Source organism: Cheilinus undulatus, linkage group 5 (assembly GCF_018320785.1).
Source record: "Cheilinus undulatus linkage group 5, ASM1832078v1, whole genome shotgun sequence".
Taxonomy (NCBI): domain Eukaryota; kingdom Metazoa; phylum Chordata; class Actinopteri; order Labriformes; family Labridae; genus Cheilinus; species Cheilinus undulatus.
The window spans coordinates 11,616,299-11,641,113 of NC_054869.1; the positions used below are offsets into that span (position 1 = coordinate 11,616,299).

Here is a 24,815-nt window from a genome sequence, read left to right on the forward strand (position 1 = left end):
TTTGTTTTATAATAAATATTTATTTTCATCAAACAGTGTGTAACAATTCACTTTGAAATGTTACCAGCATTCTCACATAAGGTAGAAAAGGGTAATTTGTCATCCTAATAAACTTACATTCAAGCCCAAAAAATACACAAAAATTCAATGTTTCATTGCATTGAAAGAGTGACTTTTAGGCTGCAATCATGTGCAATTTCATCCATCACCAAATACAATCTTTTAACAAACAACCACACAGACAGAACATAAAAAACTAATTTGCTACAATGCACCATACATCAGATAAGCAGAGCATAGGGACTTGCAGTTTTTGTACCTTTTGTTCAAGTACATCCCTAAGTGACAGCAAACACTAGTGGATCAGCTTTTCAAAACTAAAACTCATCAAGAAAAATGAACTTATCAAAGGTTATGGTGACAGACACTCTCATTGCTTTAACATCCACTACTCTGCTGTGGCAAACACAAAAAAACAGGCACAGTTAAACAATTACTGCTATGCATTTGCAATATTTGGTCATGTTATCCAAAACATTCTGGCTCTTGTTGACTGGTGAACCTTGCCTAACACATAACATATATGCATCACAACTTAAATTTTCTTTCAAGTAAAACCCATTAAATAACAGTTGTTTTTCAATCTGATTATTCTATGTGCAAACACAAAACACACTTACATACAGTCTGTAACAAAAATACTGACAACAGATTATCTTATCAAAGTATCCAAACAATCATATCACAATCTATCATCAAAAAAGGACTTCCAGTCTTTTCTGTGCATTTATGTAAATATTAGAGACTGGCTAGAGGGGTCAGAGCAAATGCTCCACTGGTCATTTCCCTTAAGACAGATCAAAGTGCTTCTGTGCATTGACAGACTGGAAGAGTCCATCAGCACTGAAAAGAGATGGATGAGGAAAGATAATGCTGTTGTTGTGGGCGCAGTCACAGGGCTCATGGATACTGTTAAGACTGCAGAGCAGAAAGGCGTCGCTCGATACACTGCTTACCTGAGGAAAACAGAGAGGATGAAATTTTAAGGTTACATAAAATATAATAAAGACTAAGGGCAGATTTTCAATTGATACACATTTATGTATTTTTTTATTGCGACTTACATTTATCAACACTGTCAATGTCTTTCTGCTCAGTGATGATTCGAGACAGACCCTCCATCAGCAAGAGGGCTTTGTGGTAGCGTTGGGCTGATGCTGTGCCCAAGTGGAACATCTCATCGAGAGCAGCAGTCTGTACCTGAATGCATTAAGAACACATTACAGATACAGTACATAGTATACTCGTTATGATATGGATGCACATTGGGGGAATCTAATTTGAATTGAATATAGGTATTTCCTGCTGTGCTTTGAGCTCACCATGTGCACGGTGTGACTGTAGATGAGTTTCTCTGCTGTGAGTCCGTTAAAGCGTTCCATCAGCTTCTGTTTGTCGAGCAAGAAGGTCTGCAGTCGATGGTTGAGGGAGCGACAGTAAGTCACGCAGTTCTTGTACAAGTCATTCAGCTTCCTGATTACTGCACAAAGGAAATAAAGCATAAAAAAGACATGTAATTACAAAAAGTTACACTATTTAGCTAGCTGAAATATAGAGAAAATGCTTAGAATAAGTTAAGATGTTCTCTTAAACTAATACTTTTAAATATTAAACAACAAAAATCTTGGTATATGAGAGACTAAAACTACAAGTTTTCAAGACACAGTTTTAAAGTCTTGATAATTAAAACCAGAAGACTAGAGTCTTACCTTGTTTGACTGTGGAAGAGGGAAGGAGTCGTCCTTGTTTGATATTGTCTTTAGCTGTGTGCAGTGCTGATGACAGAAACTCTTCAGCCTTCATGTACAATACTAACTGCTCTGCATAACTGGAATATGCACAGAAGAAAGGAAAGTTAATCCCATCATGTATATTGAAAGAAGGTATAAGCTGTGCATGTTGAGAAAAAGTGTAAAAAGCTTCATGTCTCACCTCCATTCTTTACTCAACAGGCTGATCTGATCAGTCACTAAGCTCTGCTCTAGAAAAGAAACATCAGGACTGTTGACAGTTTCAAGGCTCGGGTCCTTAGATGAAGCCAACTCCATGACACAATGGACAAAAGCCAGGATGAAACGTAGCTCACTCAGAGCATCTGTATGGGCCTGCTGTAAAAAATGAAAAAAAAAAAAAAAAAAAAACGAATGCTATAACTAATGAAAGTGTTCATGGCAAATCTGGCAGATGCATTTTAAATTCGTCTCAGCAGCATCATGATAGTATTTGTCTGTACCTCCATCAGTGTGTCTTCAGGAAGCTCTGGAGGATGGAAAACCAGACTGCTGTGTGGAGTAGCATCCATGGCTTCAGACTCACTATTTCTGCGACTTCCTCCCTGAAGAAGACGACTGTTGAGCAGCCAGGCGGAGTTCATGTAGCTGGGAGAGCCTGCGATTAAGAAACAGTCAAACAAAGTGAATGGAAAGTTGGAGTAGCTGATGATAGACGTTGGCCTGCAAGTGCAAAGGGACTTTTATTTTGTAATCTTAAATTCTAAGATGTACAAATATGTCTTCATTTCACTCCCTTTAGAAACCACACACTCAAACTTCTTTGCTAAAAAACATAAGAAAAACACACAAAAATTGTGATTTAACTCCCTGGTTCTCATTCTCTTAATGGAATCAGTTCTTGTTTGTTGACTCAGAACAAAGAACTATCAAAAGACCCAGCTTTTATTTCACTCGTTGTTTCTTTAATTTTCTGCCTTTTTAAATGTTTTCCAAAGGCAATATAACACTCAATTTACAACTGAATATAAGCACAGCTGTGATTTTTTTGCTCCACACAGCCTGCAACTTATCACAGCAGGGTTGATATTCAGAACATGTAAATTACTTCAATACCATCTCTAAAATAAAAAATACTCTCTTAATTAAAAGACTTCCCACACGCTTCTTAAATCACAAGCCAAAATAATGGCACAGAATGAATGCCATCTTCATTAGAGTCAGAATTTGAGTTAGTAAGGAAATTCACCTGAAAACATCCTTGATAACACAGTGTCAGGAGGAGTGTTTCCTTTGGAAGGAGAGCCCATGGTAAAAACTGCAGGAGGTGGGCTGTCTGTGAACTGCAAGCCTTGGTGGAAACCAGTAGGTGGAGCTGTAGCAACAAACAAAAGAATTTAGGCCAGATGGCTAAGATGTTCTTGTAAAATGCAGTAGGAAACTTAAAATGGGCGTTTTATTCCAAACATTTCTTTCACAATGAGTGTTTATAATAAGTGTAATGATATTGATGCCATCATTTCTTTATGGTTTCCCTTTTTCACTGTTATAATTTAGCTGTCATGCATTGGCACATGTAGTCAACTCACTTTTTGTGACTGAATATGTACTAATCTCTACAAACCTTTAATAATGACACAAGTACACAGAATCATTTAATAAAAAAAATAATTTAACGATTTGATATCACAGCTTTGTAAAGGTACCTGTTATATCCATGCTTCTATCAGAGTTGAGGCTCTCATCGCTTCCCTGCTCAAACAGGTGGGCTCCAAAGGCCGCTTTCAGCAGCATGTCAGATAACCTGCCTGTGCTCAGTGATCTGGACATCAGATACAGACAAAGACACCACAGACAGCATTTAATCATTTATGTCTACATAACAGCTAAATCAAACAGTCTCAGTTAGATGTTGACTACTGATATAATAACAGTAAACAACATTGTCATGTAATGATTGTTACATTCATATTAATATATAAAGATTATGCTAGTGTTACCTTTTAAATGGGCCCTTCTTATTGGCTGATTTCCTGCTGAGGTCGGTCTGGGAAGCAGGAGATGTAAGGGATTTAAGGTCTGGGACTGTCATGTTTCGGTTTGGCATCCTTGGCTGAACCTAGTTTTAAAAAAAGAAATTGAAGTCCTGAAAACAAATGTTGTTTAAAATTTAAATCAACTGGGTTAACTAAATCCAGTTGTTCTGTTATAAGTCACAAACAATTGGTTCCTTATGTTGTTTTAAAAGCAGTAAAAACAAATTGTTCCATTTAATATGTCAGTGATTGCCAAGCATGATGGTGTATAGATGGAAAAATATCAATATTCTGTGTCAAGGTATGCCCCACTAAATCCATCGGAGCATCGTGCTCTGCCTTACTCCGTTTTTTTTAGCTGAGGTGCCTTTTCCTTCACAACTTGACTCCATAAGGTGCAGGTTCTATACAACAAACCAAAGCTATTTCTCAGGCTGAATATGACATGTTAAAGGAGAAAAAAGTTTTGAAATGGCAGGCTGAGACCCAGATGGCCAAGTGGTATAAGGTGCGACCCATGTACGCAGGCGGCCTGGGTTCAAGTCCAGTCTCTCCCCCATTCTCTCATCCCTGTTTTCAACTGTATCCACTGCCCTACTCTATAAAAATAAAGGCATAAAAAACAACCCAAAAAAATTTTTAAAAAGTGGTAATGCCTTCTGGCCTTGCACTGCATCGGGTTCTGAAAATGTTTTGAGTAGCTTGTGTCCATTGAAAGCAAAAGCTGTCCCTTTTAAAAATAGTTTTTCTCTCTCAGTGTGTTTAAATGCATCCACAAAAATCACTTCTGGTTTACTGTTTAGAGCCTACACCATATGGAGTTCAGTTTGTAGTGCAAATACACCTCAATATAAAAACAAAGTAGGCAACAGGAGCACAGCGATGAGTACAATGGGGCTGTACCGTCAGTGCTTTGGCAGACTCATACCAAAAGTTTGAAAGAGGTTTTAAAGACTGACCTGTAGGCCGCCGGTGTTCTGTACATCAGGGGAGTTGAGCAGTCCAGTTCTTGTGCTGAGGGGGAGAGTTGGCTCTGAGATCTTTGGTGTCATTCCCACTGAAAAACAGAGTATAAAAAGATTAAACCGGGGTTACCAAACTTTTCCATTTTTAAGACCTGTATCTAGTATTAGCTTCTTTAAGCACACCTTAGCAAAATTCCTTGTACAATGGCAAGTATCAAGCACTGTACAAACAACTCCTTATCATATTAAATTGTAACTAAACCCACAGATCACCTTTTCCAGCCTAAAGTGATCTATATGGGTATTTGGTAGAGATGTTGAATTCACATCTGACTCTCAACATTTGAGTATAAAGTGTTTAATCCTAGATTTTGTTTTTATAAGAAACATGCATAATCACTGCCCTCTACAGGTTAAAACCTGGCTTCTGCAACTGAATTTTTCTATTGGCTGAGCTGCTTTAAAGTGACATAAATCCATTTAGAATCAAGGTACCCAGTAAATTTTTTTGTTTAACACCATGTCCTAACTAAATGCAGCGTGAGCTAGTGCCAGCGACAAAATCAGCTCGATTACATTGATTCATATTGTAGCATCCTGAAGGCACGCAAGCATGTAGCTAAATTCTAAGCGATGCAACCAAACATTTTTCCCCCATTGTCCCGTCCCTATTTTCCTTGCATTAACATGGGCAAAGAACAAGGAAAGACTTATGACAAAGCATCAAGCATGCCTGATAGGAATATATCTTTGATTTTCTTTCACTTTCCTTACTCAGCAGAGTTTGTTAACTTGTTTTACAGTTGAGATAGTTGTGCATTAACAACATCCATCCCTGTGTCTGAAATGCTATGATCTGACTTCTGCCAACACAGAGACAAAACTATTTAGCTGGAACACGCCAAAGGCTTGTTAATACAAAGCACCACATTTCAGCTTGTCCACATCCAAAACAAAAGTATTAGACATTGTACTTTTCAGGAAGGGAGCCTTAAATTCACAGGACAGATAATTAAATGCAGTGTGGACAGTAAGTGTGGTGCTGTGGGATGTGGAGTCTGGCACTTGCTTGTTAGGACATGCTGTAACTGATATAAATGCATCCAGAAGATGTAAAATATCCTCAAGGTGTTTTAAAGGTTAAAGGTGTTTTCTGGATTTTCAGAGTAGCTTCACTTTTGCCAAAACTCTGGGATTTAGTTACCCTTTAAGTTATGTTAATTAACAATTACTAATATTTTTATTTATTCATTAATCTTTGATGATTTCTTTTACATCACACTTTCATTGTTTGTAGATATTGCTTCTTTCTAGATCTCTGCTCATCTGCACAATGGTGCAGCGGTTAGTGCTGATGCCTCACAGCAAATCCCTGTCAGACCTGGCCTCTATTGTTATCTGTTCATTACACTCAGTAAGTCTTTCTCCTATTTTAAATGGTATTTGCTATTCCTCCTTTGTAATCATTCTTCACTTTCCAGCTTATGAGATGGCAGGTAGCATGTTTTCACTTCTACAGAAACTTTCTGTTATATAATTGTCACTTATAGCAGCCTCTTTATTTGTCTTGTTAGCATGGCAAGTACATTCTTTTCTAAAACTGGAAGCCGGCAAGAAGAAAAGAGTGCATGGGTTTTTATATGTAATCATTAATAACCTCTAAAGGATTTGTAGTGTCCCTTGGCATCCCCCCAGGTGGCTGTGATCTCTACTTTGAAAAACAGTGGATTAAACCGTTAAAAGAAGCAGTGCCTTTGGTCTGTGCGGTTTGTTTTCACTGATTGAAACATGCCCAGACATGCTCTCAGGCTGTTGTCATAAGAGTTAAGTAAAGTAGATGAGTCAGGCAGAAGGCAAGTTGGTAAGGAGAAAGTAAAACAGCAACACTTCATCTCAAAACATTTCAAGGAATGCACTGAACGTGACATAGTACAGATGGTGGAGCTGTTGCTAACACCCAAATGGCCCTGGTGAGCAATAAAAAGTGACACTATACTGAAAAATGAGAGGGAGAGTGTTAATCTGTAGGAGTGTGACAGCGAGAGCTGCTGCCTCTGTTTTCAAACTCTCCTTGAATAGGTGTAACAAAAACCAATCAGGATACCTACTTAATGGGAAGGGCTGTTGTGGTCGGGCTCCTCCAGTCAGGACTGATCCTGGAGCTCGACAGCCTCTGTATTTAGGCGAGTTCTCCCTGCTGCTGCCAGCACAGCAGAGTGTGACCCTGGAGGACATTAGACACAGTCAGACAGGCAGAAGAGAACAGGCGATAAACAGTGAGGTGAGGTGAGGCGGGTGCAAAGAGGAGACAGCAGAGTGGATGTACGAACCTAGTGGAGCCATGCAGGCCTGCAGGGTGAAGGTTCTGCTCCATACGTTGGTAGTTTTGGATCTGAGTTGGGACGGGAATGGGCACTGATTGGCTGCTTTTAGGGCCGACAAATTCAGCAGGTTTGCTGCACATTTGGCAGGAAGCAAAGAGGCATATGTAAGTGCAGTTTAGTGTGATTTTAATGCAATTAGATGATACATTCATGATTAATCATGCTATTTGGTAATGTAACAGTAAAGTTAATGATTAATCTAAGAACATTCTTATCTTTGACAAACCAAAACATGACCCAGTCTCTTACCTAACAGGCTTAGAGGGAGAGTGCAGCCGGGGAGAAGGTGGAGGTGTCTTTTCTGCAAATCCAGGGCTTCTCGCGACCAGCTGTGAGCTCCTAAAAAAGATATCTGTTAGCTCTGTCTGTTCCAAAAATGCAAATATTTTCTCATTGATATATCAATTAGGTTTGGAATCATAATCTTCATACTTTAATATAGACACAGCAAACAAGCACCTATTGCCATCACTTAAATTAAACAAAAGGCAGTTTAGCAACTCTTTGTCAGTGGCAGAACACATAAAAGAAAAAATACAACACACTAATGCAGTATTCTAATAGCACTGTAGTCTAAAAACTCTTTAAAAAGTAGCAAAAGACTGCAAAACTGTTGTCAGCAATAAACAGCAACAAATGATAAAGAGCTGCAGCAAATCAATGATTCAAGCCAACATTTTGCACTAAGCAAACACTGACACTGAGATTCGGATCAACTAAGGAGATTATGTACACTGAAGCAGAGGCAACTTACCCACTGTAGATCAGGCAACTCTCAACAGGTGACTCCACTTCAACATCACGGGTGTACTCATCTACAAAGCAGTGAAATAGAACAAGTCAGACACCTTCTGCTGGTGTGAAGACAAGTCTGTATTAATACAGAAAAAAGTTGATATACAGTGCTTAACAAATTTATTAGGCCACCTGTCATAAAAACGAGAAAACAAATATTTTAGAAATCTATCAAAAACTTGTTTAAAACTAAAAACTAATACTAAAAACATTTTACCATTTTGATGAGGAATGAAGAATTTCAAACTGAATTCACCTTTTTATACCCAAATTTGAGCAGGCTCCCTGGGCTTCTCTGAGAAGTCAGAAATTCATCAAGCATAGCATTGAACCACTAAAACTAATTTTTCTCTTCAGGAATGCAAGTAATAACTATAATTTGACATATTAATCAAGAAATAATAATGTGCTTTACTATTTTTTTCAATTTTTTTGTAAATCAGTAAATTTGAAAATTCATGGATAACAATAATAATTGTATTTTAGCATCAAAAATATCATTTCTGTTAAAGAGCTTCTACATATTGGTGTATTAACCACTGCAGAAACATAAAAAAGGATTTTGGTAATTACCAATGCTGTTAATTTAGGGCAGCTGTGGCATAAACCTTAAATTTGTTAAGCACTGTATATACAGAGAGAGACTTACTTGGAAACTGAGCAGGCACGATGACAAAGTCCTCTGTGGAAGATGAGGCGTTCCTGCTGTGCTGATTGGTGATTGTTTTGAGTGTGAAGACAGGGGAGGTTTGCAGAGGGGAACACTGCGCTTTGGGATGCAGACGGTGTATCTCTCCATCGGAATGCTGAAAGAGGAAAAACAAAGCACTGAATTATCAAATAATTTATGAACAATCACAGGGAATTAGACGCACCAAAGAAAGTGGTACGCACTTGAGGGGAGGCCAGATGTGATGTAGAGGAGCTGCTCGAGGAGCTGCCTGAGCCTGAACTTGGATAGGAGAGTAGGGGAGCAGGAGAGCCTGTCCAGAAAAACATAAAGTTTTTGTCTTAAAAGGACAGTTACATCACTTTTAATAATTCTTAGCTATATTTAGAGGAGATACAAGTCATACATTTCTTTGCGGATGAGCTCGTCTCCAAGAATGGATGGTGGAAAAACTCATCTGAAATCGCAAAAGATTTACATGTGAGCTTTTTTAAAAGTCAAGATAAGAGATTTTAATGTTAAAAGAAGTATGCTTACCAAAGCTGATCCGTTCTTTGTGGTTTCTCTGCAGAAGCCCCAACAGAAGATTCCTGAGGTTACTAGAAGTTTCCTTTGGGATGCTGTAAAAACACACATTTCCTGTTTAGATAAGATTATAGGTATAACACTTGAAAATAAATCATGGAGGGACTCTGGTGATCAATTTTAATCCAAGATCCACGGGAGAGTGGGCACTAGTGTAGCCCAGTGGATACAGCAGGCACCCATAAGCAGAGGCTATAGTCCTTAACGCACTGGTCGTGAGACTGACTCCCAGTCTAAGCGCATGTTTGGTGCATGTCTTTCCCCACTCTCTCCGCATATTTCCTGTCACTCTTCAGCTTTCCCATCAAGTAAAGGCAGAAGGCCCAAAAAACAAACTTTCAAAATTTGTTTTAATTTGAGTCAGATTACTGGCTTAACCAAAGCATTTTTAGAGCACAGTACACTGCACATCTATTTCATGAGGCTGGTGTAACACCTATCAGTGTAATAATAGCCCACAAATATAATAAACCACATCTGTAACACAGATTTTCAGCTTTCCTATTAAAATTAAGCCAATGTAATGAATTTCCCTTGCAGTTGCAAAATGTAATAGATTTGAGATTTGCAGGGATATGTTGTGTTTCCTCTTTACCAAACTGAAAATTTTCCACACAAAAGAAAAGGGTAAATTAGATTAAATACTGTATTTACTTTGACTTAACAGTCCTCTGCTGCTGTCATTCAACCTCTAATCTTACAGATCACCAGGTGATGAAATTAACATGATTTATCCAAATGCACACACACTATCTATATATACATGTTCTAGAAATGCCACGCACATACGAACAATTTTGGTGCATATTTTGGGAAACAAATGCCCAATCTAATAATTTGGATGCACATTTAATTGTATTTTGTGCACTTTTTTATATTGCACCCACATTCCAGTAACTTTGTATTTTCGTGAACAAAACCTGCATGAATTCATAAATTGTGCATATTACTGTAATCTCTAAGTACATAAACAAGCCATAATGATCACATCTTTTTTTTAAAAAATTGTATGTTGAATTTGAGTAAAATCATGACTAGTTTGAAAGCTTAGGTATCCCAAATCCCTAAAAATATCATAGTTATTATATATACAGGTGTTACAGTAAGCAATTGAGGGAAATTCATCACATTTGTGGGATTATCATCAATATTAAAAGTTGCAGGTTGATATGATGTTTGTGGTTTATTACCTTTGCGGGGAATTACTTACATTTGTGGAATTATTTTTACAAAAAGCGGCAGATGTTTATTACAATTGCGTGTGTTACAGATGGGCACCTTTGAATTGCCCATCAAAGAACAAACAGGTAAACTCATGCACACTGTCTAAACTGCAAACATACATTTAACGGCATCATTTCTGTAAAAGAACTAAAGAGACAATTAGCCTCAGTCTAGTACTAAAACGTTTCCTGTAAGTGCATGTTTGCAAATTAAACAGTGTGAGCAATTTCACTTTTAAGTCCAGAATAAATGAAAAACATTTGGATGTGTTAATATCTCTATGCAGCTTAATACAGTGCATCTTGTTAATGTGTGCAACCTTGCTCTCTGTTTGCATTTTGTTCTGTGTTAAAACATATTAAGGTCACCTGCATACAGTCAGAGCGAGCTGTTAAATATATGAATTTTTAATCCAATTTACAGCTTTGTTGCAAAACCTCAGGGCATCATGACAGAGCCATGCAGAATGTGTGTGTGTATGTGTGTGTGTGTGTGTGTTTACGTCTGCGTGGAGCTATTTGGGTCATGTGGAAAATGATAGCAGAGCAGACCGCTAGCTGGCAGCTCACGGCAGGTTATATATAGAGTGACAAGAAAACAACAAACCATGCCTGCGCACACAAAAACAGGGGCCCGTGTTATCAGCTGGCTTTATCACTGAGAAAGATAAGCATGACCAAGAGTGAACACACACGCTGGCAAACTACAGCAGGGGAACAGCGGGAAAACAGCCCATAAACCCTCTGAATGCTTTCTAGGTCCAAAAAGGCAAAGTGGTAGGTTCAGTGTATAAAATTACTGTAAATAGCAATGATAAAAATACTGTTAAGTGATTTAGAGGCAGAGATAAAGTTTCACAAGAATAACACCTCATGTAGGGATTTATAAACTGTATATCAACAGCTGTAAACTTAATATAGCATAACAATTCTGATAAGTATTAACCAATGTGATCTGAGTCATGTGTCTGTATCAGTTGCTTCCACATTAGGTTTATTTGTCTTGGTGTTATGTTACGTAAACCCTCCATGTGCACACTGAACATCATGTACAAACAAGTGTGGGCACAGAATAAATGAACAAGTCAGTAAATCATCAGCAAACTGAGCGCAGAGAACAAAAATCTCCAAGTAATGCCTCCTATCACCCCCATATGTGTGTGAAAGTGAGAGTTCAGGGCATACAGTATACTCCACTTCACATGTTGGCCTTGGTTTGTTCAGGTACGGACTTACCTGGGTAAGAGGGTCCTGTTGCTTTCATAAAACAGACGGAGGTCCTGAGGTGTGCTGGCCTGAACACACATATAGACACAAAAATACAAGTTTAGGGTTCCAAGATTTTCTTTTTTAATAGATTTCTCTATGATTGTAATGATTAGTGAAATATTTTGTCCATAAAACCCCACAGAATTAGGGAAGTGCTTGTCAAATTTCCCAGAAGTGTTGGCTTCAAACTGCTTCTCCCAACCTATCCAACAAAAACACACAACTGAATGAATTAGGGATACAGCTTCATCAGCATGACATCCGTATTCGCAGATACTGGCTGGAAAAGTCAATTTTTGATATCAGAAGATGTTAATATTTCTGCCAATATTCACACCAACATAATGGCTGTAAATATTATCTGTGCTGGATGTGGCTTGACATTATTTTTTTAAATATTTATATCCTGTGTTGTGCAATATGAGTTTCTGCAATATGAACGTGGGCTGTTTGTCCTCATTTGTACATGCTTCTTTGCTGCTATGTGTTACTCCATGTACTTGTGCATTTTGTGTATATATGTGGATTGTTGTTGCTTATTGTTCAAATGTATTATTATTGTTGTTGCTATGGCAGCTGAATGTGCGCAGCACTTGGAGTCAAAGACAAATTTCCCCAAGGGGACAATAAAGTGTATTTTATCGTATTGCATCATATCACATCGTATTGTGATTATCGGCTTATGTTGAAAATGTTGACAGAGTTTAAGGCAGAACCAACAGACCAGGGGTGGAAAGCAACTAACTACATTTACTCAAGCTACTGTAATTGAGTAGCTTTGTTGTGTACTTGAACTTTTTTGAGTAGTTTTAAAATCACTACTTTTACTTAAACTTAAGTACATTTTGAGAAACATTTCATACTTCACTACATTTAAAAAGGCATCAAATATTGAGAAAAAAATGTACACTAATAGCCAAAACAAGGAGGTTCTAGCTTTCTGCCAGCAAGAAAATGGCCCGAAGTTTGACTCTCACAGCATATGAGGGACAGTAGCGAAAGAATGATTCCACATTTCATCCTAAACAGCTGTTGCATTTGACTTTAGGTTAAGTCTCACCTTATAAAAAACAACCTGGTTATAGATTCATATTCTCCTGTAGTTATTTCACATTAAGAAAAGATCATATTTGACTGTATATCCACCTCAGGTATCAAAAGTATCTACCCAGTACTCAGTACTTTTGAGCAAATTTATAGATTACTACTTTTACTTCTATTTAAGTAATTTTCATTCAAAGTAACTTTATTTCTAATTGAGTACAATAGTCTAGTACTTTTTCTACCTCTGCAACAGACAGCTAAAGTCTTTTCTTTGTCCATCCTCATTCCTTAAACTTTAAAGCATGTCTTAAGGGCTGAAGTTTAAGATCTGAACATCTATATATCAGATTCAGATTCAGATTCAGACAACTTTATTTATCCCAAAGGGCAATTCAGTTTTTGCAGTCTACTCAGACCATACATACAATCACAAACAGCAAACAGAGACAATAATAAATAAAAGTCAGTACATGACAGAGATGCTTATTGACACATTGACCCTCATGTGACCCTTTTAGTAACGACACACTCAGGGTCAGGCAGATTATAATGCACGTTTAAGAATAGCAGCAGATAAAAAAAGAACAGAAATAAGATACCCAAAGGTGCATTACAGATTACATTATAAGTTTACATTCATAGAACGTACGAACAAGCCACCAGGATTCAATATTGATATGAGTATTAGCAAAAATTAATTTGTAAATATTGACATAACTGATATCAGCAAACATACAATATTGTGCATCCCTAAAATGAGTGATGAATGAATAAACCCACATTTATTAACTTAAATGACAAAAAACAGTATGACTGCATATCAAATGTGGTATAACCACTATTTTTTTGTTAATATTGCTTTAGACGGGAGATCCTGATTATTAAACAAAACTCCTTATAAATTTTCTCATTTGTGCTATGTAACGATTGTCCAATGTGTTGATAAGCCTCCTGAGCCATGGCCTGTAATGTGGAGCATGTCTTTTGCTAGAATGAATGAGATGCTTTTCAAACCAACCAAAGTATGTGCTATGGCTCCCTCTGCTCCTCACTTAAAGTGAGAGCTGTTTTGTGGGAGGGACACGGCACATGCTATAGGAGGATGTGTTTCATTTAAAGAAATAACCTTTGGACAAAATAAGCGAACCTCGGCATGTGACACAGTAATTGTTGAATCTCGATTATCTTGTTTTTATGGTTATGGGCAGCTAAAATCAGAGTTGAAAATTCAAACTTGATTAATTACCCAGCACCAACTGAAATGATTGATTGATAATCAGTTGTAGGCTACTGACTTACAGCTGACTTATCAATTTCTTGCAAGGTAAACACATGCATCATGTTGCTGCATTTTACATTTCCTCATTTTTTCCTCATTTATACTGTTGTTTAAAATTCATGTTCACTTATAGACTGCAGGTGTTTTTATACTACAGTATTTTATATTGTATTTTGTTGTTTATTGTTTTGTATGGTATTAAGTTTTGAGCTGCAAAGTATGCAAACTATAGGTCTACATCTGGATAGAAATTAGTTGTACTATGTGTAATTTTGTGTCATTGAATATAGTAGTATAGTGTAAAGTGTTATAAAATGTAAAGTGTAAGCTGAACTAAATTCTATAAACTTTATGTGCAATACATCAGTGTTATGCTCTGTATTTGATTCATTGGAATCTAATCATCCATATCAAATATATTCAGTCAAGTTCAATAATCATTGCACCTATATGGGAGTAACGCATGAAAATGACCCACCTTAAATTAGCTGCCTTCCCATCAGACAATTTGTGAATGACATTGGAAGGTTTTTGTAATAAATTTGCTAAATCATTATTAATATAAGTCCTGGCCATTGCATATTGCATACAATCCAAAGATAAATAAGAGATGGGTTTTTGATCCCAGTGAATGCCACATGAAAGGCTTGGTGGCTCCAGGTAAGCCAGCTATACAAACATCATCAGCATCATCATCAGCTAGCCTCATGCCGACCCTTGGACTCATCGCAGCTCACTGGCCTGTCAAACAGTAAAAATAGAAGCCCATCTCCCCTCTCATCGCAGGGAAAACACTTTCGAGGAAACAGCAGCATAAATAGCCTCAATTGCGTGAAAAGGCCAAACAGCTAAATGTTGTTTTTCTTCTTTAACGGCTCATAAAATAGATAAGAAAATGGGTTTCAAGGGGAAAAAAAATGGGGCACAGAATAGATAAAAACAATAGCACCTGCTCATTTGGATATCATACCTGAGGCAATGTGCAAATAACAGTTCAAGTTTCAAGTGAGCAGCCACGTGAATAGTAGAAAGTAATACTCGGGGTTGTGAAACAATATTTACCGTGGGCTCTGAGAAATGGCCAACAGCCATTTCCGCATACCCTCCACCGTCTGTACACAAACAAGTAGACAAGCTGTTCCAGCGTTTTCCATCTTACAACACTGAAAACTAGGCAGACTGTCACCTGGCAGGCAGGTGGAATTTTATGGCTGAGATACAGATCATAATGTTTCTTCGTGCAGTTTTACAATTACTTGTAGTTGTGTAAGAGGACTTAGTGGGCAATTTCTTCACTGAATATTTAAATCTACTTTCCTAAACACCTTCAATGAGATTATGCAGCTTTTGTGCATGGTTCCACTCACATGAAATGGAGCCTTCCCAGTCAGACACTGGTACACAATGGTTCCTATGCTCCACAGGTCAGCCTTGGCGTCGTAGGTCTGGGACATGATGACCTCAGGAGCCTGTGTGCAGACAAACACAGCTTACAGCTTAGAGGCACGCTGACATGTTGGCACAAGAAACCAGAGCACGAGTCATTAATGCTTACCATGTACATGGGAGAGCCGCACAGCGTGGCTGCCATAGTGTTTGTTTGAAGATGACGCGCAAAGCCAAAGTCAGCTGCAGGGTGAGAAACACATGGTGAGGCAAATACAGAGGAGAGGGTACAGTTAGGAATGACCAAATAGACCTCAAAACTGGGGATGTAATGATAACTCAGAATAAAACTTGGACAAATATGGACAATTCAAGTAGATTTGACAAAAATACATAAAGCAACGCTCTTTGTTATTTTTTTTTTTTTAGCTAGGGGGCTTTATCCTTTAGGCATCCCTTGTTTATCATCAGTAGAGACAGACAGGAGATGTAGCATTTGAGAATGTTTCAAAGAAGGGTTATGAATGACATAAACAATAAAATCAACATCATGAAACATGTGAGACCACCACTCTGCAAAGCTTGAGACACCAAAACATATTTAACATTTGTTAGAGGGCAGATTTGAAACACCCCTCGCCTAAACATGTACAAGAGTCCCAGAGATTACTGGTTAAGGGACATTGGTTATGATTAAGCTTTTTAAAGATGTGAGTAAAAGCTTATGATAGCTGAAACAATTGAGGAAAATTAAGTGTCTTTTAAAAGTAATTTGTAATTTGTAGCCTGCGTTTCTAAGTTCAGAAACGCAGGCTGAAACTCCCCTATTTGGGGCTGAATTATACATTATTTAGAATATTTTTTAAAATGCTCAATAACTGTTTTAAATGGTCTACTGTGAGTTATTTTCAGTACCACTACAAAAAATAAACAAATGATTAAAATTTCAAATCATAATTGATGGCTTAATCCTAATAGACAATAGTGATTAATCGCAGTTGTAATTGCCTATTTAAAATTGAATTATTTCACATTTCAAAACAAATGTTTAAACTTCTTGAAGACGGAATAAGATTGTTGTCTAGGATTTTCTATATTTGCCACATTAATTTTATCCTATGCCTTTACAAGCCTTCCAGGGCTGGCTGCCAAAGAAGCATCCCCACAGCATGATGCTGCCACCACTGTGCTCCATAGCGGGGATGGTGTGTTTGTGGTGATGTGTGGTGTCTGCCAAACATGGTGTCTCATCTGATGGCCAAAAAGCACTATTTCGGTCTCATCAGACCAAAGAACTTTCCTTCACTTGACCATGGAGTCCCCCACATTCCTTTAGGTTAACTCTTTCAAGATTTAATGTGAGTTTTCTTCAACAGTGTCTTTCTTCTTGCCATACTCCCATAAAGCTTTGACTGGTGAAGAATCAAGACAACAGTTGTTGTCTGCAGTCATAGGTGTCTTGGTGGCCTCTCTCACTAGTCTCCTTCTTGCACAATTAGTTTGTGAGGACGGCCTGATCCAGGCAGATTTACACATGTGCTTTATTCCTTCCATTTCTTGATGATAGATTTAACTAAATTCGGGGGATGTTAAGTGCCTTGGGAATTTTTTTGTGTTTTCACCCCCTGACTTATACTTTTCAGTAACCTTTTCTCTAAGTCACTTGGTGTGTTCTTTTGTCTTCATGGTGTAATGGTAGCCAGGAATACAGATTAACCAGTGACTGGAGATTCCAGACACAGGTGTCTTTATACTACAATTACTTGAGACACATTCACTGCACTCAGGTGATTCCCCATTTCACTAAGACTGAGGCTACTGGCAACAATTGGCAGGACCTCTGTTGAACTAGGTAAGTCATTTTAAAGGGGGTCCAATCACTTATTTTACCTTTTTTTGCAATCAAATTGCTGTTACTTTGTAGAATTCTGTTTTCACTTTGACACTAGAGGGTTTTTTGTCAAATAAGCCAAATTATATTGACTATGAGTGATTTATAAAATCACTAAAAGGGTAAAACATCCAAGGGGGTAAATACTTTTTATAGGTACTGCACATAAGTAACACAGATAAGGTGAACTATTAATATACGACATGTTCTCAAGAAACTGTTCCTTTTCTGCTCCTAATTTGTACTTTGTACTGTCTCTAAGCTAGGAATACTTAACTTCACAAAGTAGACAAAGTTTTTCTTCGAAAGAAAAAAAGGAACGAGTTTTGGGTAGTGGCATTATCTCAATCATGTAAAGACTTTCTTCAGATCAAAAAGTAAAAATGTTTTGACATCACAAGGTCCATATTACTTTGGCCTTTTCACTGAACTGTCTAGGAGTTTTTTTTTTTTAATTGAATTTAGATATTCAAAGGAACAGTGGTGTCTGTATTTTCCACCTCTTAGAGAGGGGAGATGCTGAGGTGAGTAGATTCCAGCTGTAGCTGTGCACTGGTAGGTTAACAACGGTGCACACAATAGCACGCAATTAATGCGATTAAAAAATTAAATGCATTACTTTCTGACCTTAATCTCCAAGTGATTAATGTGTTAACACTGACAGCCATAGTAACTACACAACATTAAAATCAAAATGTATTGCATTCATCAAGGAAAATATGGAAAAGGGGTACTTTGAATTTTTTTGTCAGAGAATTAAAATACAAGGATATGTATTTATAAATTGTTTTCAGCCTGATGTAGAAAACCGTAAAAATCATGACAGAACCGTATTGTGAGCCCAGTATAGTAATCTGTGTCATATCATGACTTGTGTGTATTGTTACAGCCCTGCCCTAAACTGGCCTCCCCTTAGTGAAATTTATTTTTTTTTACTTCTTACCTATCTTGATGCAGGTATTAATGGGACTGGACCTGCGCCCCTCTGGGTGGCAGAGCAGGATGTTTTGAGGTTTGAGGTCTCGGTGGAGGATGCCTTTGCTCTGCAGGACCTTCATGGCCTGAGCAATTTGCTGCAGGAAAACTCGGATGGTGTCCTCACTTAGCGTGCCCTTAGCTGAGGGTCAGAGAGATGACAGATGATCCAGAAGGAGGTTAGCGTGTTAGTATTTAGATTTGAGAGGTTATTAGCATGCAGACGTAAGTGGAGAAGAATCAGCCAGGCAGCTCATAATCCAATGATTAGTTATAATGAATTCTTAGTGACAAATCTTACTTTTGAACCTCATTTACTTTGTTTTTCCACAACGATCCAAAACTTTAATATGATGTAAGAAGATCATCCCTAATCACATCAGCGTCACTGCTTCATGGAAGAGAATTTTGTTTATGATGTGGCTTCATTTGGAAATTACAGTCAAAGCTGTCTGACATGCTAGCCCCCCCAACCCCCACCCTCCCAGTACTCCCAGTATTTATAGCTGCAGTGTTTTTCCACCGGAGGACAGGGGATAAGTGAGTGACAGATGGGCGAGGTCATGTGGTTGCTCTGTGAACCTTGCCAAGTATGACTGTGTGTTGTGCTGCAAGAAGCTGGATGAGCCTCCTTGGCAGAGACACAGAGAGGTTCAGAGACGCTGCTGGCACGCTGGCAGAACTAGACCAGCGCTCCATATCAGTGTTTAAATAGACACATCGACAAAGGTGAGGTAATTTTAGCATGAGGAGACTCACATCCACAGCCTCCAATGCATCATCTTATTTGGAAACAGGGTGTGAAGCTTAAGGAGGGAATGATTTTATCTTATTAGGAGGGTTTATTGATCATTTTGAGAACTTTTTAAGTGGAAAACATGACAAGAAATCCAACAGCACAAACAATAAAAGCTGGTTATAAACTTGGGCTCTGCAAGTACTTCAAATGATTTCATTACTGGGGTTTGACCCTTCACAATAAACACACTGCAGTAAATTATAAAAACTATTTCATGCAATCAAGCAGTGCTCTCTTACTGTGCTAACAGGTGGGGTTCAGTAATTATAAAGGGGCAAGTCACGAAGGTGGGAATGAACTCAGTTCTTTGTTTGTTGTGGAGTAGGTAGGAGCTTCACGACAAACATTTCTTGGTTATGTTTTAAGGAATTTTTTGGAGAAATTAGGCTTTTGGATGTTGCAGAAGAATGTGTACACTAGAATTAAATAAAAAGAGAGTGAAGTCAATGATCAGTGAGTAATATGATTTATTTGTGGACAAAGATGAGCCTTTGATCATGCTATTTTTGCATCACGTCATTTTCTTTGTTGCTTGTTTTAAATAAAAAACATTGAATTTGAATATCTTTTGCTGTCTGTAATGCTCTAAATGCCTTAAATTTTCTGTTTTAAACTCTTTAAAGCATTTTTAATTGTGTTTTTTTGTGTGTAATTGGTGCCGAATAAACAAACTTGCCTTGTCTTGCCTTTTCATTAATGCTAACTATGCTTAAGTTTGGCCTGTTTCCACTGCTGCCATCTTTCATTCGAGAGAAGGGCTATTCAATTAGTTTGGAATGGGGGCCAGTTGCTGAAAAAGGATCCATATGAAGGGCCAAAGATACTGCAGGACATGGAATCTATGTAAGATTTTTTTATGCTTCAATAAATCAAATTGTCTGGCTTCAACCTCTTCATAGACACTGCCATACACGCCTCGATAGTCTTCACAGTTCTAAATGTCTTTTGCCTAATTCTATACCACTAGTAGAGATGCTGATACAGCTCTCTCTTGTTGTACAAGCCAAAAAACAGAATGCCATGCCTTTCATGGGGCAGACCTGGGTCAGGCCAGGTCTACCTCACAGTCTGAGATAAGTGATGTCAAAGTTAGCATGAGTTGCCTTAAATCTTGTAAATGAGATTCATAATCTCAATGAGGTTTCTCCTGGTTAAAATAAATTTAAACAAATTAAATAAATAAATAAATAAATGCAGAACAGCACATGTGACAGGCAGAAATGAGAAGATGAAAAAACATGATAACAGCAACAAATCAGGACATAAATGTGTGATGATTATACAAACATAATTAACGTACATTATTTAATAAAAAAAAGTCTAGTCTACTTAAAGGGCCACTGCAAATTACTTCAGCGACCTGACCTGGCTGCAGGGCCTCCAACTGAGTAACCTGGCTCTAGAGCATAGGAGAGATATTTGCACAGCATCATGCTGCACCTTCCTGCACATCTAGACAGTTAATCAACTGACCCTATCGTACATATTTTGTATTTCATTGTTTAATATTTTGGTTAATTATTCCCAGCAGGAGTACTGCTGTTCTCTATCCTTCTACCTTTACATTCTACTTTTATGTTTTTGCACTAAAGCAAAAAGACTTACTTTTTGAATGTGTAAACATATCTGGAATTAAAACTAGATTCTTGTAGTTAATGCAGCATTGAACAGTCTTATTGCATATTGCATAGCTTCCTCATGTTGCACACTAATACTTTCAGCATAAATTATTGGAAAACTTTTTAAGGTATTTCATTGGTATTAAGTGATTCTTGGTTAATGGCTTTGTAGTATTAGTGTGTATTTACCTTTTGGACCTTTAAACCTCACATTGCATGATTATAGCAGTCCTCGAAACCTCATTATTCTTTCAAAACACTGAAAAAGTTAAGTCAAGCCTCTTACAAATCAATCACTCTTGCCTGCACGTAAGCTGCCCAAGACTTATTCACATTTATGAAACAAAAGCTGAAAGTTTGGGTTGGTGCAACAGTGAGTATTGCTGTTAATGTCCCTGTTTTTGGCTGTTCTGCAGGTGATTAGGGAAAAAAGTGGAGAAAAATGGCAGCGTTAGTCTTGTAAGATGCAGCACACTTACAGTGAAGGTATTCTGCTAGGTCCCCACCATTGCAGTACTGAAAAAGAAACAAGAGTCAAAGTTAAAGTTGAAGCTTTCACAATTCTGCATTGGCAGTAAATAGGATATGAATGTTCACAGCATACCTCCATGACAAGATACACACATCCTCCAATTTCCTGTCAGTGAGAGCAGATTGTATGCATGTTATTTTCAAAAGTAATAGGAACAAAGTTACATTAACTGTCAGGACAAAAATGAGTTCAAAAAGCAAAAAATGAATCACATTCGTAGAGGTAACAGTAACTTACACAAGCATTCCCTGTCTGTATTAGCAGCTGTTCCCAAAGTTACACAACAAATGTCACAAGCACTTTCTATGGCTTGGTTAACTCCTTTTTGGCCTGTTACCAGAGGCGCTTCTAGAAATTTGGACCTCCTGACGACAGCTAACTCGGGGGCTTGAAACTTTACCCGGTCATGACACCTGTCCAGCTCTTGGCCCAACAGATCATCTTGGACCCTTTCCTCATTTGACGTCTATGACATTAAAGTCACAGCACTAAAAGGTGACATGAGGTAGGCTAAAAGGGTGGGAAATATAAGGCGTCACTTGGTCCCATCAGACTTAAAATGAATTCAATAAGTGGGGGAGCAAGTTCTCTCTTGTTTGTACTTTACAGAACCTGGTTAAGCTAGCAGGGTCTGTGCATTAAAAACACGTGCAGCCGAATTCATAACAACCCCATGGCTGTTATGATTCAGTAAGTATCACTATTACAGATCATTGAGGGCACAGTCTGTGCTGATGCCAGTTTAAATAAACACAATGCAGCATAGAAGGGCTCCCACAGCCTTACCTTGAGTGTATCATCTCAATTCATTAGCCCTGCAAGCTGCTGTGTGTCTTGTGTGAGACTGCTCAGGCTCTGTGTTTATTAAGCCATTGTTTAACCTGCTGCTACACCCTGCCATCTGTTAGAAATACAGTGAGAGATCAGCTCACCCCCGTCTGGATATCCAGCAGGTGTCGGTAAGGTGAGAACAGGAAGGCACCCACATAATCACGCATACTGACATACAAGCAAATGGTTAATGTCCTCTGCTATGTGTGACCAGTTTATGAGTTTTATATAGTCTCTGGAATACAGTAAAGACAATTAAAGGAAATCATATGTTTAGGTGTGCCATTCACCACCTTTCCCTGTTGTGGAACTTTGTATCTGAAAGATATTCAGACAAATTCCACAAAAACAACAGCAGCAGGTCACTGAGTTCACATGAATCATAAAAAAACTACAACATCCAACAGGCAGCCTTGCACTGCATGAGCCAATGGCGCTCAGGACTGCGGCGATATGTAAACACTGGCAGCATGTGTCAGCAAAGTCTAAAGTGTTGTGTGTTGTTATATGGTTGCTGGTAATGTGTAATTTGTATAGAAAAGAAGAGGGGGATAGTCTTGCCTGATAGTCAAGTAGTCTGACAATATTTTCATGCTTGAGCTCCTGTAGAAGTTGAGGAAACATGTTAGTTTAAGTTACACTTAAAACGATTGACGTAAGAAATATAACAGTAATAACTGACGTCTTACCTTTAGTATTTTGATTTCTTTACCAAGCAAAGATTGTGATTTGGCTAAGTTTTTCTTGTTGATGCACTTTACAGCAACTTCCCAGTCACGTTTCTTTATAAGTGAATTTAAAGAAAAAGTACATAAACAGACAACAATGACGAGACAGATTAATAGCGCTCTATATAAAAAGTTACCTCTTTATGTCTGCCTTTGAACACAACTGCAAAGGCGCCGTGACCAATCAAGTCTTTCCTGTTAAACTCAAACTTCCCAACAGACTCCATGGATGATAAAAACATAAAGTCGTTAAAGTGTCCGAGCAGGTTCAGGATGTTGAATCTCCCACTGAAACAGATGTACGGTCCCACGACACTTTCCTCGTGCCGGTAAATCCCATTTCATTGATTAAAAATACCGTCTTCTTACGTTAAAACCTCCATGGGTGAAAAATATAACGATGACAATGTTGAAAAAAAGTTTGTGTCAACAAAAAACTTACAACAACGTGGGTAGCACTAGATGTCTGTATGTAAATAAAATATCAGCGACTAACTGTGCTTACTCTACAGTTAAGTTTAGTCTCTATTACTTCCTTAAAAGCCGGTGAAAGTTATATCTCACGAAAGTGTTTTAGTCGTTGATTAAATTCACACACTGAGCTCAGATAATAATGTCTTCCTCACCTTTCTGCCCTGGTGATAGTCATATCCAATGGCGCGCATGCGCAAACAGTGAAGCAGCTGTTTGACCATGGGACCTTCAGGGACACCTCGTAAAATCTTTCTTCAATGCCTTATTTTGAACACGACCTGGTTTTAAACAGCGGTTTGTACAGGAGTAGCTTTCTTTTTCTTTTTTTTTTTTGTCGCTCACTGTTAGAAGCGTATGCAATCAAAACCGTGCATGGTCTGATTCAACTGAGCATGTGCACGATTCAAACTGTATAACTTCATTGGAGTAACATTTACTTGTTTTATTGAAGTTTATGAGTTACCAGCACAAAATACTCACATAGAATGAGAAAAATGGAAGATATACTTTTTGCACACAGTTAATCTATTACATGATTTAAACGTGTATATTTACTTGAAAATTCTGCTTTTCATCAAATCTTAATTTTACATTATACAAATTGTGACAGTAACCTTAGTAAATAATACAAGAGCCAAAAGTTTGTTTTTTTCAGTAGTAGTCAAAAGTTCAGTTAAATCCATGGAATTAATGCTGTCAACTTAATTTATTTAGGTTACCATAACAACAAATAACTATATCAACTATATTTTCATACTTCTGTTATTTGAGTTTATGAACTTAAATGGTTTGAGGAAATCTGTTTGCTCAAATAGTTTGAGTTGAACTAACTTATCAGTAACTTTCTGCCAGCAGCCAAATGAGGGTACTTTTGAGCAGTGTCAGGTGAATTTGCTCAGCCTACCAGCCTCTGAGGCAGGTATATAAAAGTAATGTAACAGAGGGATTTTGTGACAGTGAATGTCATGAGCTGAATCTCAGCTTTGTGATTATTCCCACTGACTTTATTAGCAGGGCCAAGCACACCTGCATGCTCACTGACCACAGAGCCCTGTCTATAGCCTTGTAAAGAAAATGGTACATGTACTCATTCTCTGACCTTGTCCTGTAGTAGTTCTAAAACATCCAGCTGTCATTAAACAAGGGATGTGAGGAAATAGCATTATTTTATCTAACAACAAAAATAACACTCACACTCTCAACATACCCTGTGTGATTGTGATAACTCATCTAATTTAATGACTTCATTTATGATGCGCTTTTAAAAACAAGGACTTACCAAGCATTTTGGCACGTAGGAGCAAAAAGAAGGACAAAATATAGGCTCATAACAATAAATTGGCTCTCTTGCCTGTAAGTTGAGGTTTAGTAGCAGTTAAATCTGCATTTGAGGACCAGACTACAATGGAAACTCTAACCATCCTCAAAATAACAAAAAAGTAAATTTCTCCTGTTCATAAACAAGACAGAGAGCATGTAGGTATTTCTATAATAGTTTTAACATTTCCATTTATTAAAAAACCTGTAACAGTAATATGTT

At 37.8% G+C, this 24,815-nt stretch overlaps 1 protein-coding gene across 1 annotated transcript; it reads right to left on the bottom strand.

Moving 5' to 3' along the window:
* Positions 1-9: 9 nt before the first annotated feature.
* ulk1a (unc-51 like autophagy activating kinase 1a) lies at positions 10-23,433 on the bottom strand. Its single transcript, XM_041788233.1, has 27 exons — positions 22,939-23,433; positions 22,763-22,855; positions 22,635-22,676; positions 21,315-21,347; positions 21,190-21,226; positions 18,261-18,434; positions 15,596-15,669; positions 15,408-15,509; positions 11,685-11,743; positions 9,178-9,260; positions 9,047-9,097; positions 8,865-8,953; positions 8,620-8,776; positions 7,930-7,990; positions 7,425-7,514; positions 7,122-7,247; positions 6,900-7,015; positions 4,786-4,883; positions 3,791-3,909; positions 3,497-3,612; positions 3,040-3,165; positions 2,294-2,448; positions 1,993-2,168; positions 1,770-1,888; positions 1,383-1,540; positions 1,125-1,260; positions 10-1,016 (listed from the first exon to the last, which is right to left on the bottom strand). Exons 1-27 carry the CDS (start codon positions 23,041-23,043, stop codon positions 973-975), a joined length of 2,739 nt encoding a protein of 912 aa, XP_041644167.1. The 5' UTR covers positions 23,044-23,433; the 3' UTR covers positions 10-972.
* Positions 23,434-24,815: the final 1,382 nt, after the last annotated feature.